Below are 13,102 nucleotides of genomic sequence, written 5' to 3' on the forward strand. Positions count from 1 at the left end.
GGGAGCCCCGGAACTCACTGCCAGGAGTGGTGAAGGTCAGGCAGATATGACAGTGGCATTCACAGAGGCTACTTCATCGGCACATGGATGTGCAGAAATGGAGGGATATGGACCATACGCAAGCATCTCTGGGGAAATAGGAATAGGTGACGACAGGTGAGGAAATCATCGGAAATTGCGGTGAATTGTGGACGCAGCCCAGACCATCACACAAACCAACCTCCCTTCCATTTGTATCTCACGCTGCCTCGGCAAGGCCAGCAGCATATTCAAGGATGAGTCACACCCCGACCACTCCCTCTTCTCCTTTCTCCCATCAGGCAAAAGGTATAGAAGTGTGAAAACGCACACCTCCAGATTCGGGGACAGTTTCTTCCCAGCTGTTCAGGCAACTGAATCATCCTACCACAACCAGAGAGCAGTGCTGAACTACTATCTACCCCTTTGATAAACCACTTCTATACCCTCTCCAAATCCTTTTTGTAATGGGACATTCAGAACTGCACACAATACTCCAAATGCAGCCAAATCAAAGAGTTATCCCCAGACCAAACTTGGTCGGACTTTGCTGGTTTTACCTTGCACTAAACGTTATTCCCTTACCATGTATCGATACACTGTAAATTGATCGATTGTAATCATGTATTGTCTTTCTGCTGACTGGTTAGCACGCAACAAAAGTTTTTCACTGTACCTCGGTACACGTGACAATAAACTGGACTGAACTGTTACTTTTTTTTGCATATCTTTCATTAATTTATTCTATATTTCTCTACATCACCGTCTGTAAATCTCGTTTTCCTCTCCCCTGACTGTTAGTCTGAAGCAGGGTCTCAACCTGAAACGTCACCTGTTCCTTTTCTCCAGAGAAGCTGCCAGACCCGCTGAGATACTCCAGTTTTTTTTGTGTCTATCTTCGGTTTAAACCAGCATCTGCAGTTCCTTCCTACACAATTAACCCATAAATATTGTTTTAAAGTTTTACAAAAGTAAGGCACTGCAGATGCTGGAAATATGAAATTAAATAAAATAGGGAAATGCCCAAAAAAAATCAGGTCAGGCAGCATCTGTGGAGCAAGAATACTTGGAAAGCTAATCTTGGGTAACATTAGACGAAATGTAAAGTTTTACCAATGCAAATATTTGAAATAAATCAGCGGTAAAATCCACCCTGTTATTAAGATTTAAAATGTACAGAGCAAACATTTTTTTTAAAATGATAGCTTCAAACAAAGGCTAATGTGCTCTGTGTATGAAGGAACTGCAGATGCTGGTTTAAACCGGAGATAGACACAAAATGCTGGAGTAACTCGGCAGGACAGGCAGCATCTATGGAGAGAAGGAATTGGTGACGTTCCGGGTCTGAAAAAGGGTCTTGACCCATTCCTTCGCTCCAGAGTTGCTGCCTGTCCCGCTGAGTTACTCCAGCATTTTGTCTCTATCTTCGACTAATATGTTCTGTTGTGTTGGGAGGGGGGGGGGGGGGGTTGGTGAATGTTGTAAATGACTCCGTTTTACTTCCTACTTCCTCATCGTTAACCAAAAATGGCATTTGTATCGGTTTTGCAGTGGTTATTAACACATGGCACGTAAATAGTGCGATATCTGGAATGTCATGTATGGGTGACAACCTGGCATGCGAGTTTGGTGCGAGGGAGTGTTTAACTGAGCGTGGCAGACACTTGCCAAATCCCGGGTCCCCGCGGGCTTGGGGGGTAGGTTTTGTCCCAACTGCACCAGTATATAAACTCAGGAGACGGAGCAGGAGAGTCAGACAGACACACAGAGCCAAGTGCAGGGTCACAACACACAGCGCTCAGGTGTTTGTGCAACAATAATTTACAGCGCAGGACTTTGCATCGCCATCTCGCACAGAGCAAAACAAAACGATGGGCTGGAAACTGTGTGGATTATTCACTGTGACAATTGTTCTCGTGTTATTGGAAAATGGTAAGCATCTGTAAACAAAAACGACTGGTGCATTGTTGCATTGACTTCGGGAGAATGCATAAACAAGATTTGTTGATATTGCTGTTTTAGTGTTTAAATGCCCCATTTGTGTTGCTCTAAATGCAAAGTTTGGTGTTAGAAATGTCATACCCAGTGGGGACACTGGATACGGATAAATATTATTATTTCTGAAGTCTGAAGGGTCTCGACCGGGAACGTCCCACCTTCTCTTCAGAGATGCTGCATGACCCGCTAAGTTACTCCAGCATTTTGTGCCTGCCTTAAATATCAACATAGTTCAGCATATTCCAATTCTCGGGGATGGTGGAAATAAATCTATTTTCGCCGTTTGCTTTTATGTTTGCGCGAAACCCGATTAATGCAAATGGGAATGTGTGATATTAAGTGACATTAAACGGACCACAATTGAGATACAAGGTACTGCACTGGGATTTTGAGCTAAACACAAAGTGCTGGAGAAACTCAGCGGGTCAGGCAGCATCTGTGGAGGGAACGGACAGATGCTGTTTTTGTCTGTTCAGACTGGAGACTCAAGAATAGTCAAGACCCGAAACGTTGCCTGTCTGTTCGCTCCACAGATGCTGCCTGGCCCGCTGAGTTCCTCCAGCACTTTGTGTTCCCCATAATTAACATTCCCTCCGAACTAAATTGGAAAACTTGATTCTCGCAGATTAATGAGACCCTTTTTTTAATAAAGCAATTTAACCCCCGAAAAGGGGATGATGTCATTAAAAATAAATGCTTGATTCAACTCCTGGTGAATGTAAACGATGTTTGGAATCGTTCAGCAATGAGAATACCCCCCAGGACGCCGCTGTTACAAGTTCACTTAAATGAGAAAATCAGAGAGTCGGGTCAACTTTAAGAACTCTAGAAACTCAGGGGGCGATTGGAGGAATGGTTTCCAAGAACGTCGGTAGCCAGTTTAAGAGCAACGCGGGATTGAAGCAGGTTATGCAATAGGAAAGTTTAAATAAATTAGCAACATTCCCCGCTTTTAAGCAATAAATTCTACCAGTCTTCATTCTGTGAACAAACTCGGATTGGCTCGAAGGGCCGAATGGCCTACTCCTGCACCTATTTGCTATGTTTCTATGATTGTCCGCGACTGAGGGGAGACCTGATAGAAGTTTATAAAATGATGAGAGGCATGGAAAACAAAAACAAGCGCCAAGGCGAAAGAGACTTGTTAAATGCAATTTGTTATCAGGATCTAAGGGAGCGTGTTTTGGCGTTTGTATTGCTGTTGACGAGATTGTGTTTATTGTTTGATTAAGTGATAATCTTGGCTGCAGGTCGCGGCTTCAGCTTGTCCAGGTCCGGAGAGACCGGGGAACGGCTGCACAGGAGGGAGAAGCGCTGTTCTTGTAACGACATGAGGGATAAGGAATGCATCTACTTCTGCCACAAGGACATCATCTGGGTCAACACGCCGGGGTAAGTGAAACCTGAGGAATGTGCTGGGAAATGCATTCGCAACTCGGGCAGCAGCATCCGCGAGTAAATTGTCCATCAGGCAAAAGTGCCTCCCGTTACTACAGTTGCTCCAGCACTTTGTGTCTATCTTTAGTTTAGTTTCGTTTATTATTGTCACTTGTGCCGAGGTACTATGTAAAGCCTTTTGTTGCGTGCAGTCCCGTCAGCGGAAAGACTATACATGATTACACTTGATCTCTTACACTTGCTTATTTATCTCTGTAACTCCCTCTCCCCAGTCTAAAGCAAGGTCTCGACCCGAAATATCACCCAGAAATCCTTCTACCCAGAAATGCTGCCTGTCCCGCTGAGTTACTCCAGCATTTTGTGTGTATCTTCAGTGTAAACTGTAGGCAGTTCCTTCCTCCAGATATACATGATTACCGCCAGGTCGACTACAGTGTACAGATACAGGATAAAGGGTATCACGTTTAGTGCAAGATAAAGTCCGATTAAAGATGGTTCAAATGTCTCCAATGAGATAGATGGGAGGTCAGGACTACTCTCTGGCTGGTGAGAGGACCCTTCAGTAGCCTGATAACAGCTGGGAACAGACTGTCCCTGGAACTGGAGGTACGCCCTTTCAAACCTCTGTACATCTTGCCCGATGGAAGAGGGGAGAAGAGGGAGTGACTGGGATGAGACTGGTCCTTGATTATGCTGGTAGCCTTGCCGAGGCAGCGTGAAGTGCACATGGAGTCAATAGAAGGGTGATTGGTTGCGTGATGGGTCCAGGCTACATCCACAACTCTCGGCAGTCTTGGATGGAGCTGTTCCCAAACCATGCTGTGTGTGATGCATCCCAATAAAATGCTTTCTCGGGCTAGTGACCTTCAGGAAGTTTGAAACCACGTTACACATAATTCTGAACGAGAGCAAAAGAAAAGCAAACAGTCCTGAAGATAAAGAGGCAATCAATGGGAATTAACAGGCAATGTATTGCCTGAGTTCACGTTAGATGAGATCGTTCCTCCTGCTTACTGCAACTTCATTGTACATTCCCCCTCATTAAAACCTGTATATTTGGTGAAATTTGTGGTCATATCCTAATAAAAAGGTTTAGGTTTATTATTGTCACGTGTGCTGAGGTACAGTGAAAAGGTTTGTTCTGCGTGCTATCGATTCAAATCAGGTAATACCGTACATAAATATAATTGAGCCAATCTCAAGTGCAATGGGTCGTGGGAATGGAGTGCAGAATATGTTTTCAGCATTATAGGTTACAGTTCCAGAGACAAAATCCAATGAGGATGAGGAGAATCAGATTGTACTCTAGATTATAGGACTGTTCAGAGGCCGAATAACAGAGGGGAAGAATCTGTCCCTGATTCTGGTGGTGCATGCTCTGAAGGTTTTATATCTTCTGCCCGGCAAGAGCGAGGAGAAGAAGGAATGAGCGGGGTTGGAAAGGTCATTGATTATGTTGGCTGCTTTCCCGAGGCAACCTGAAAGTGTGGATGGGGTCAATGGTGGGGATAAACACAAATTGCTAGAGTAACTCAGTGGCACAGGTAGCATCTCTGGAGACAAGGAATGGATGATGTTCCAGGTTGAGACCCTTCTTCAGATCGTTGATTACTGCCAATTACTGTCATCTCATGACCTATGAAGCACATTCTCCTTTGTTAAACGTGCAACATGGAAGCAAGTTATTGTAACCTGTTGCATTTCTACATTTCACCCCACTTTTCAGCTACCCTTTTTTTGGGTTTCTTTTTAAAAACAAGAACCCAAACTCATAACTCTTCATAGTTTTGTTTTATTATCAAACAATGCCACTGCACAAACTGAATTGAAGCCTTTATATTTGAAAGTGATCAACTGTGCCCATTGGTTCTTGTACAAAACAAAAGGCGGCTTTTTACCCCCTATGGCGTTATTTATGTTTTGTTAAATTCAAGTATTGCAAAAGCTATAAACACCCATAAACAACATATCTGGAAGGTGTGTATTTCCTTTGATTGTAGATGCTTGTGCTTTTTACACTGCCATAAAGATTCATCACGGTAATCTCAGCTATCTTCTTTCTTTACAGGAAAACCACACCTTATGGTTTAGGAAGTCCAGGCACACGCCGCAAAAAATCAGCTCCAAGGTGCAAATGTGCAGGTTTCAAGGATGGAGTGTGTTTGCAATTTTGCCAGTTGGGTGAGACGTAAGTAGTATCAATCAAGTCGTGCACCTGAGGGAACTTGAACAATTTGAACCATGGAAGCTACTCTTTCAGAATGCAATGGTGCTGGGATGTGCAGAATGCAATAGTGCTGGGATGTGCAGAATGTAATGGTGCTGGGATGTGCAGACTGCAATGGTGCTGGGGTGTGCAGACTGCAATGGTACTTGGATTGCTGAATGCAATGGTGCTGGGATGTGCAGAATGCAATGGTGCTTGGATGTGCAGAATGCAATGGTACCGGAATGTGCAGAATGCAATGATTCGGCAGCTCCAGGCCGCAGGGCACCATATCACCGATCAGTGTAGTGCAGCCTGCATTGTGTTCGCCAAGTGTTTAGCCTGAGTGGTCACCTGTTACGATGGTGGATGTCAAAGTGAATCAAAAAGCAGGTCTGTTTGTCTATCTGGCCGTTTGTCCAAGACACAGAGTTGTAATGATTTTGAATGCCCTGCCAAAAAAAAAACTGATAAAAATCAATTTAATAGTTTCTTTCCCCCCATAGAAAAGGATCGTTAGTTAAAATGAAAAAAAAAAGATAAATTGCTGGCTATTGGAAGGTGATGGAGTGCAATTACTTGTCAGTTAATTCAGAGGGGTTTAGTTTACTTGAAAAGCTCTTGTTTGCAGCCTTAATAAAAATACTATGCATGAATACAATCAAGCCGTCCACAGTGCCAAGAGAAAGGATACAGGGTACCACATTTAGCGCAAAGGTATTAGATTAAGACCGATAAAGTCCAGATTCAGGGATAGTTTTGTCTCAGCTGTAATCAGGCATCCTATCACCAACTAGAGAGCGGTCCTGAACTGCCATCAACCTCACCGGAGACCCTTGGGCTATCTTTTATCGGACTTCCCTGGGCCTTATCTAGCACTAAACATTATTCCCTTTATTCTGTATCTGTACACTATGTAGACTGCTTGATTGTAATCATATATGATCGTTTCACTGACTGGATCGCACATAACAAAAAAGCTTTTCACTGTACCTCGGTATATATCACAATAACAAACTAAACTAAACTAAAGAAAGTGCAAAGGTCTCCAATGAGGTAGATGAGAGGTCAGGACTGCACTCTTAACTTAAGACTGGTAGAATGGTTCCCTGCACCACATGATTCAGGTCATGTTTAGTTTATTATTGTCACGTGTGGTGAGGTACAGTGAAAGTCTTCAGTGTCAGCTCAAGATTGACAATAACTGGGGCGTAACAGGGCAGTCACGGTGGCGTAGCGGTGGAGCTGCTGCCTTACAGCGCCAGAGACACGGGTTCGGTCCCGACCACAGGTGCTGTCTGTACGGAGTTTGTACGTACCCCCGTGACTGCACTCCGAAGACGTACAGGTTTGTAGGTTAATTGGCTTGGTGCATGTGTAAATCGTCCCTAGTGTGTGTAGGAGTGTTAATGTGCGGGGATCGCCGGAGGGTGCAGACTCGGTGCGCAGAACGGCCTGTTCCTGCTCTCTATCTCTAAACCAAACTAAACTGAATTAAACCAGCGCGATGTAGGCTAGGAATTGGTTATGACGGGCAATTGTTGAAATGTGTAATTCTTTCCATTCTTCAGGAGAGACAGCAGTGCCTTGCAGAATATCGGCAGGACAAGGCCACGACGCCAAGTCCCACCTCAATATCAAAGGTTAAAATCAAACGGAAATCAACAAGTAATAGAGAGTGCACATTTGGGTCGGATCTTAAGGTAAATTTTATTCAAGGAAAGAAATGCAATATTCTTCTGTTGCTGTCATACCTGACTGTGTACATCGTTCGTGATTTCAGCATGCATTGCACACTGCTTGGTGCCTTTGAGATGGTGAACAATTGAATTCTTTGTAACTGGATGGGCCTGTTAATATCAGCAAGGCTGGTACTGGGAAAGGGGCCCTTCAGTGAAACAATTCCTTTTTTTATATCTGAGACAAATGATTCATGATCACTTTTAGTTTCATAGTTTAATTTTGACCGTGGGATTTGAACTTCGCAAAACTAAAGTGTTTAAAAAAAATTAATAAAAGAGCTAATGTGGCCCAAATGTAGAAACAGATGTTGGTTTATACCAAAAATAGATACATCTATTATGTCCCAAATATCTGTTTAGTTTAGTTTAGAAATATAGCACGGAAACAGGCCCTTCAGCCCACAAAGACCATTGATCATCTGTTCTTTCTTCTTCTTTTTTTTGTTTTGTGTTGGTTTGTGATTGTGTGTGTTATTGCTTATTTTTATTGGTCTTATTATTGGACTGTGGGTAATGGAATTTCGTCCAAAAGACATTTTTGGATGACAATAAAGGCGATTCTGATTCACACTAGTTCAATGTTAACCCACTTTCTCACCCACTCCCTGCACATTAGGAGCAATTTTTTACACAGGCCAGTTAACCTCCAAACCCTTTGGGGTCTATGAGAGGAAACCGGAGCAAACCCAAGCGATCGCAGGGAGAACGTGTAAACTCCACATAGACAACATCCAAGGTCAGGATCGAACCTGGTTCTCTGGCGCAGTGAGGCAGCAGCTCCTCCAGCAATATCACCATTCTTCCCCCGAACTACCATAAGAAACCTTTCCCTCCTAGTTACGCACTATTTTGACTTGGTAAATATCACTTTTCCTTCATCAAAACTGTGTTTAAATCCTTCCCACTCTGGGGGAATGTCAACCATGAGAAGACCACAGCAAATAATTCAACACCATCTTCTCAAGAGCAATTTGAACAATAAATGCTAATCTTGCCAAAAACAATTAAAAAACCACCCTGTAATTTTTATTATTCATTCAGTTATTTTTAAGTCTCAAAAGAAATTCTCAACTTCGCCAAGATTCTTTCTCTTGTCCACCACATATCGGTGACTTCTAGTTACTGACCCTTCCTGTCAAGGGAAATGGATTTTCCTCCGATTCCCTCCAAACCTTTGCCTATCACTGAACTGCTCAACTAAATCACTTTCATGCCAAAGTGAGATACAATCATAGTTCTGTTTGTCTCACTTTTCTCTGCTCTTCAAAATGTTGATTGAAATTGGTCCTGCTAGCATACGGCTCTATCACTGAATTGACCTGACCATCCTTTGAGGAGATAGACCAGACAGACATTGTGCATTTGGAAGAGTTGGGAGGGTGTGAATGGGTTTAGCTTAGTTTAGTTTAAAGATGCAGTGTGGAAACAGGCCCTTTGGCCGACCGACCAGCAATCCCCGCACATTAACACTATCCCACACATACTAGTGACAATTTTACATTCGTACCAAGCCAATTAATCTACAAACCTGCACGTCTTTGGAGTGGACGAAAGAAAATTAAGAATTGTGAAGAATTTTCGGTTTTTTTTTCTTGCTTGGGGAATAAAAGGTTTTTAAAAAATCTTTTACAGACATATTGCAGTGTCAAATGTTCAGTCTGCTGAAAGAAAGAACACCTCCAAGAGACAAAATCAAGTTAATTCGACACGGAAACAGCAAAACCAGGAAGGGAGATGAGCTGCCAAGGCGTAAGGCCACTCATTCCAGAGAGGAGGAGCCAACTTTGGCATCTATTCTTCTTCCCTTGAAGGCTCATGAGGTGCAGAAGAAGATGCAAGGACGGTCGGAGAGATCAGTCCACAAAGTATTAACCAGCAGATGCGGAATGCCTGTTGGACTGGATCACAATTACAAAGGGAAAGAAGGGGAGAGTTTCACATGCATGAGGTGGAGCCGAAAGTGCTATTCAGAAGCATCTGAGATTTAACAAGCCACGCACACCTATGCAATATATTTTGACAGCAGTGACATTGGCAAGAGAGGGGAGAGAAGGAAGGCTTAGATTCCACAGTGTGACAATGATCACCTTTTATGTAGCTTCAGCAACCTGGAAGCAAAATCATAATCAGTTTTCAGGGACATTGGATGGTGGTCGGGTACTCGAACTGAAAGCATGTACTTGCTGAAGTGACTGTGATATAAGAGCCTCATAGTTTCCTCAATTTCCAGTGTGGAAACATAACAGCACCCATGCCGCTGTTTAATACAAACCAGAAGAGTACTTTATTTTCTTCTGGACTGCAGCCCTGCCATTCGTAGGTGCAATCAGCAGATGTTTTTATGAGCTTCGGTCAAGTACATGTTGGTGTTGAAACATCAGAGGAACAAATTCCGTGGCAACGATCCTGGCTGTGCTTGTGCTAGCCGATCCTACCGAGATGGCTCCTACTTGCCATTTGGTGACTGCCCTTCCCTCCTCCCCTCCCTTCATGAACAGGCACCTACTGTGCAGTGGTGTGCAGTGCAAGCACTGGACACAGTAGCAGCACTGGCCAAGGCTACCCTGGTCCTTCTGCAGTCAGACTACCAATGGTGTTTTGCACACTTGGCTGCGATACCAGGGGACACGTGGAATGTTACATCGGCAAGAAGGAGAGTCTGCAAGAGAGGAACAGAAAATCGGATGAGGGAAAGTAAACAATTATATCAAAAACGGGTTTACTGAGTTCAGTAATGTGCAAGACTAGACATCTTAGATCCTTAATCATCTTGCTTTGGACACAGAAGTCAAACAATTGGTGAATGGTGCTGTCTTCATCAGAACTCCCTTTATCCATTATTTCAGCACATATTATCCCATTAACCCCTGTAGTAAAATAGCTGAAAAGGGTATATTCTCGTGAATGCAATGTTTTCACTGGGTGAAATCAATCTTTCCAGGCAATAACCCTGCATCCGTTTCCTGAAAATATCTGCTTTCAGCTTTTTGCGAACAGCATTCTGGCCTTTAATTGTTTCCAAATATAGTGCGGGTCGAGACGTCTGAAGAAGGGTCTCGACCCAAAATGTCACCCATTCCTTCTCTCCGGAGATGCTGCCTGTCCCGCTGAGTTACTCCAGCATTTTGTGACTCTTCAGTAAATGGCAGGACAATGGCCATGTGAATGAAGTCCAGTAACAAGGTATCCGCAAATCTTCAATTGGTCTGTGGCAAATCCTCATGTGGCCCAGTGACACACACTCTCACCTCAATGTCATGCGATATCCTGGGAGAAGGATAACCACTGGGCAAGCTGGCACGGTGGCACAGCTGGTAGAGCCGCTGCCTCACAGCGCCAGAGACCCCGGGTTCGATCCTGACCTTGGGCACGTTCTCCTTCTGACCATGTGGATTTCCCCAAGGTGCTCCTACATCCTCAGATGTATGGGCTTGCAGGTTAATTGGCCTCTGTAAATTTCCTTGAGTGCATAGGTTGTGGATGGGAAAGTGGGATAGCATAGAACTAATGTGAAAGGGTGATTGATGTTGGCATGGACTTAGTGGGCCAAAAGGCCTATTTCCATGATGTATCTCTACACTAAACAAATAACACAGGTCAGGGGTGAGTAGGTGGTGGAACAGAATGCGGAATCCAGGAAATCTTATTCACATTCTCTAAAGCAATTAAAGCTAGTCTGGAAGATTATTCTGCCTTGATTAGTATATCTATTAATTATCAAGGTACACTTATAACCATATGAAAGAGATTCCAAAGCCAAACTGTGCGCTTAAGATGCAAGATGCTTTCTAAAATCAGAGGACTGTGAACTGATGCTTGACTTTAAGATAATTCCCCCAATGTATTGAGGTTTGGAACCTGTAAGATAATGTTCAATGAGGGTGACCTAGGAAAAGATTAAAAGTGCTGGAGTAACTCAGTGAGTCAGGCAGCATCTCTGGAGGGAATGGATAGGCAACATCTCGGGTTCGAACCCCTCTTCAGACCAAAGGAGGGTTGCGCCCCCAAACTCACCTATCTATTATCTGCAGAGATGTTGCCTGACTCGCTGAGTTAACTCCAGCACTTTGTTGTTTTACTTAAGATTCCAACATCTACAGTTCCTGGTGTTACCAAAAAGACACTAATTTATTTAGAAGCTGGATGCTCTATTCATGAAGGGCATGCTTGGTACGGAATTGGGAAGAATGAGTTACCTGGTCTCTCAAGTGTCTTTCTAGTAACTGATGCCTGTGAGCCAGTTAGTTCAATTCCGGCCATTTCTGTCAATGCCAATTGGCACGTGAGAAATGGTCCTCAAATCCAATCTGGTCTTCATCACAGGGAAGGCCCCATGCTGGGCACGGATATTGTGTGCCAAAGGGCCTGTTCTTGTGCTGTACTGTTCAATGTTCTTTGCCGGACGACAAACTGGAGAGCGCAGTTCAGTACCATAAGCAAAAACGGTGCTGAATTAAATCTTATCAGTGGACACGGGTGGGGTTATGGGGAGAAGGCAGGAGAATGGGGTGAGGAGGGAGAGATAGATCAGCCATCATTGAATGGCAGAGTAGACTTGATGGGCCGAATGGCCTACTTCTGCTCCTATCACTTATGACCTTATAACCGTGTGACACAAAGAAAGGCCCATTATTATGCACACCATCATTTACAACAGGAAGAAAGAGCTGAGACCACTGGAAGGGAAACTCAACTTTCCCATCCATGTTCCAAAGCAACGAGTCATTTGAGCATTCATTCTCAAATGCTCTTTCATATCATCAGAGTACAAAGCTATTTGTTCAGGACAAATGTTAATTTATGACTGACGATCTGTCACCTACAGTGATAAGGTGAACAACATTTCAATTATTAATTCTAATGCATATTTAATTAATTTATGATTAAATGTAAATTATTGTAATTTGCTGTACTTTGAAACCATTGTGATTATTGCCTATTAATGGAAATAAATATATTTGTTAGTCATTAACACAAGTGTTGGTTAATATTCTTTAAGAAACAGATGCCACTTGTTCTTTGATAAAGAGCATTTTGTGTTTGGAAGATTCTGTATAGTCCAGATTAAAATGGTTTCTGCTGGGCAGCACAGTGATGCAGCGGTAGAGTTGCTGCCTTACAGCGCCAGGGACTCGAGTTCAATGCTGACTACGGGTGCTGTCTGCACCTTGTTTGCACGTTCTCCTGTGAGTTTTCTACGGGTCCTCGGTTGCCTCCTACACTCCAAAGACAATAGGTGCAGGAGGAGGCCATTCGGCCCTTTGAGCCAGCACCGCCATTCAATGTGATCATGGCTGATCATTCTCAATCAGTACCCGTCCTGCCTTCTCCCCATACCCCCTGACTCCACTATCCTTAAGAGCTCTATCTAGCTCTCTCTTGAATGCATTCAGAGAATTGGCCTCCTGAGGCAGAGAATTCACAGATTCACAACTCTGACTGAAAAAGTTTTCCTCATCTCAGTCTAAATGGCAGCTACAACACATCTGTGTTACTCTCCCAGATGTTTGAGAGATTTCAGAAATGATCTTGGGGTGATGTTAATCCAGTTTATATCAGGAGAGAGATGCACCCAACAAATAAAAACATTTTACAAAATAAAAAACAAAGCGTTATAAGAACAACATAAAAGTTGAGGAAAACATTTGAAAATACAAAGACTGGGCAGAGAGATAAAGAAATGCAAAGTAGACAATTCGGCAGGAGTTGTAAAGGACATTTAATAATATTTCTTGATATG

General features: G+C 43.4%; 2 protein-coding genes across 2 annotated transcripts in view; both read left to right on the forward strand.

Moving 5' to 3' along the window:
* LOC144606726 (cAMP-dependent protein kinase inhibitor alpha-like) overlaps positions 1-13,102 on the forward strand; it is a 692,291-nt gene that overhangs the window by 327,907 nt on the left and 351,282 nt on the right. The gene's annotated exons all lie outside the window — the stretch shown is intronic.
* On the forward strand, positions 1,788-11,276 carry LOC144606782 (uncharacterized). Its single transcript, XM_078423143.1, has 5 exons — positions 1,788-1,950; positions 3,267-3,408; positions 5,483-5,602; positions 7,192-7,323; positions 8,995-11,276. Exons 1-5 carry the CDS (start codon positions 1,890-1,892, stop codon positions 9,098-9,100), a joined length of 561 nt encoding a protein of 186 aa, XP_078279269.1. The 5' UTR covers positions 1,788-1,889; the 3' UTR covers positions 9,101-11,276.

This window comes from Rhinoraja longicauda, chromosome 27 (genome assembly GCF_053455715.1).
Source record: "Rhinoraja longicauda isolate Sanriku21f chromosome 27, sRhiLon1.1, whole genome shotgun sequence".
NCBI classification, from domain to species: Eukaryota; Metazoa; Chordata; class Chondrichthyes; order Rajiformes; family Arhynchobatidae; genus Rhinoraja; species Rhinoraja longicauda.

What these genes read in the sequence shown, in the direction of transcription:
- LOC144606782 (XM_078423143.1), top strand. Translation starts at nt 1,890, where the DNA reads ATGGGCTGGAAACTGTGTGGATTATTCACTGTGACAATTGTTCTCGTG. An exon ending in TCTCGTGTTATTGGAAAATG is followed by an intron (nt 1,951 to 3,266) that starts GTAAGCATCTGT and finishes TCTTGGCTGCAG; the next exon opens with GTCGCGGCTTCAGCTTGTCC. An exon ending in ATCTGGGTCAACACGCCGGG is followed by an intron (nt 3,409 to 5,482) that starts GTAAGTGAAACC and finishes CTTTCTTTACAG; the next exon opens with GAAAACCACACCTTATGGTT.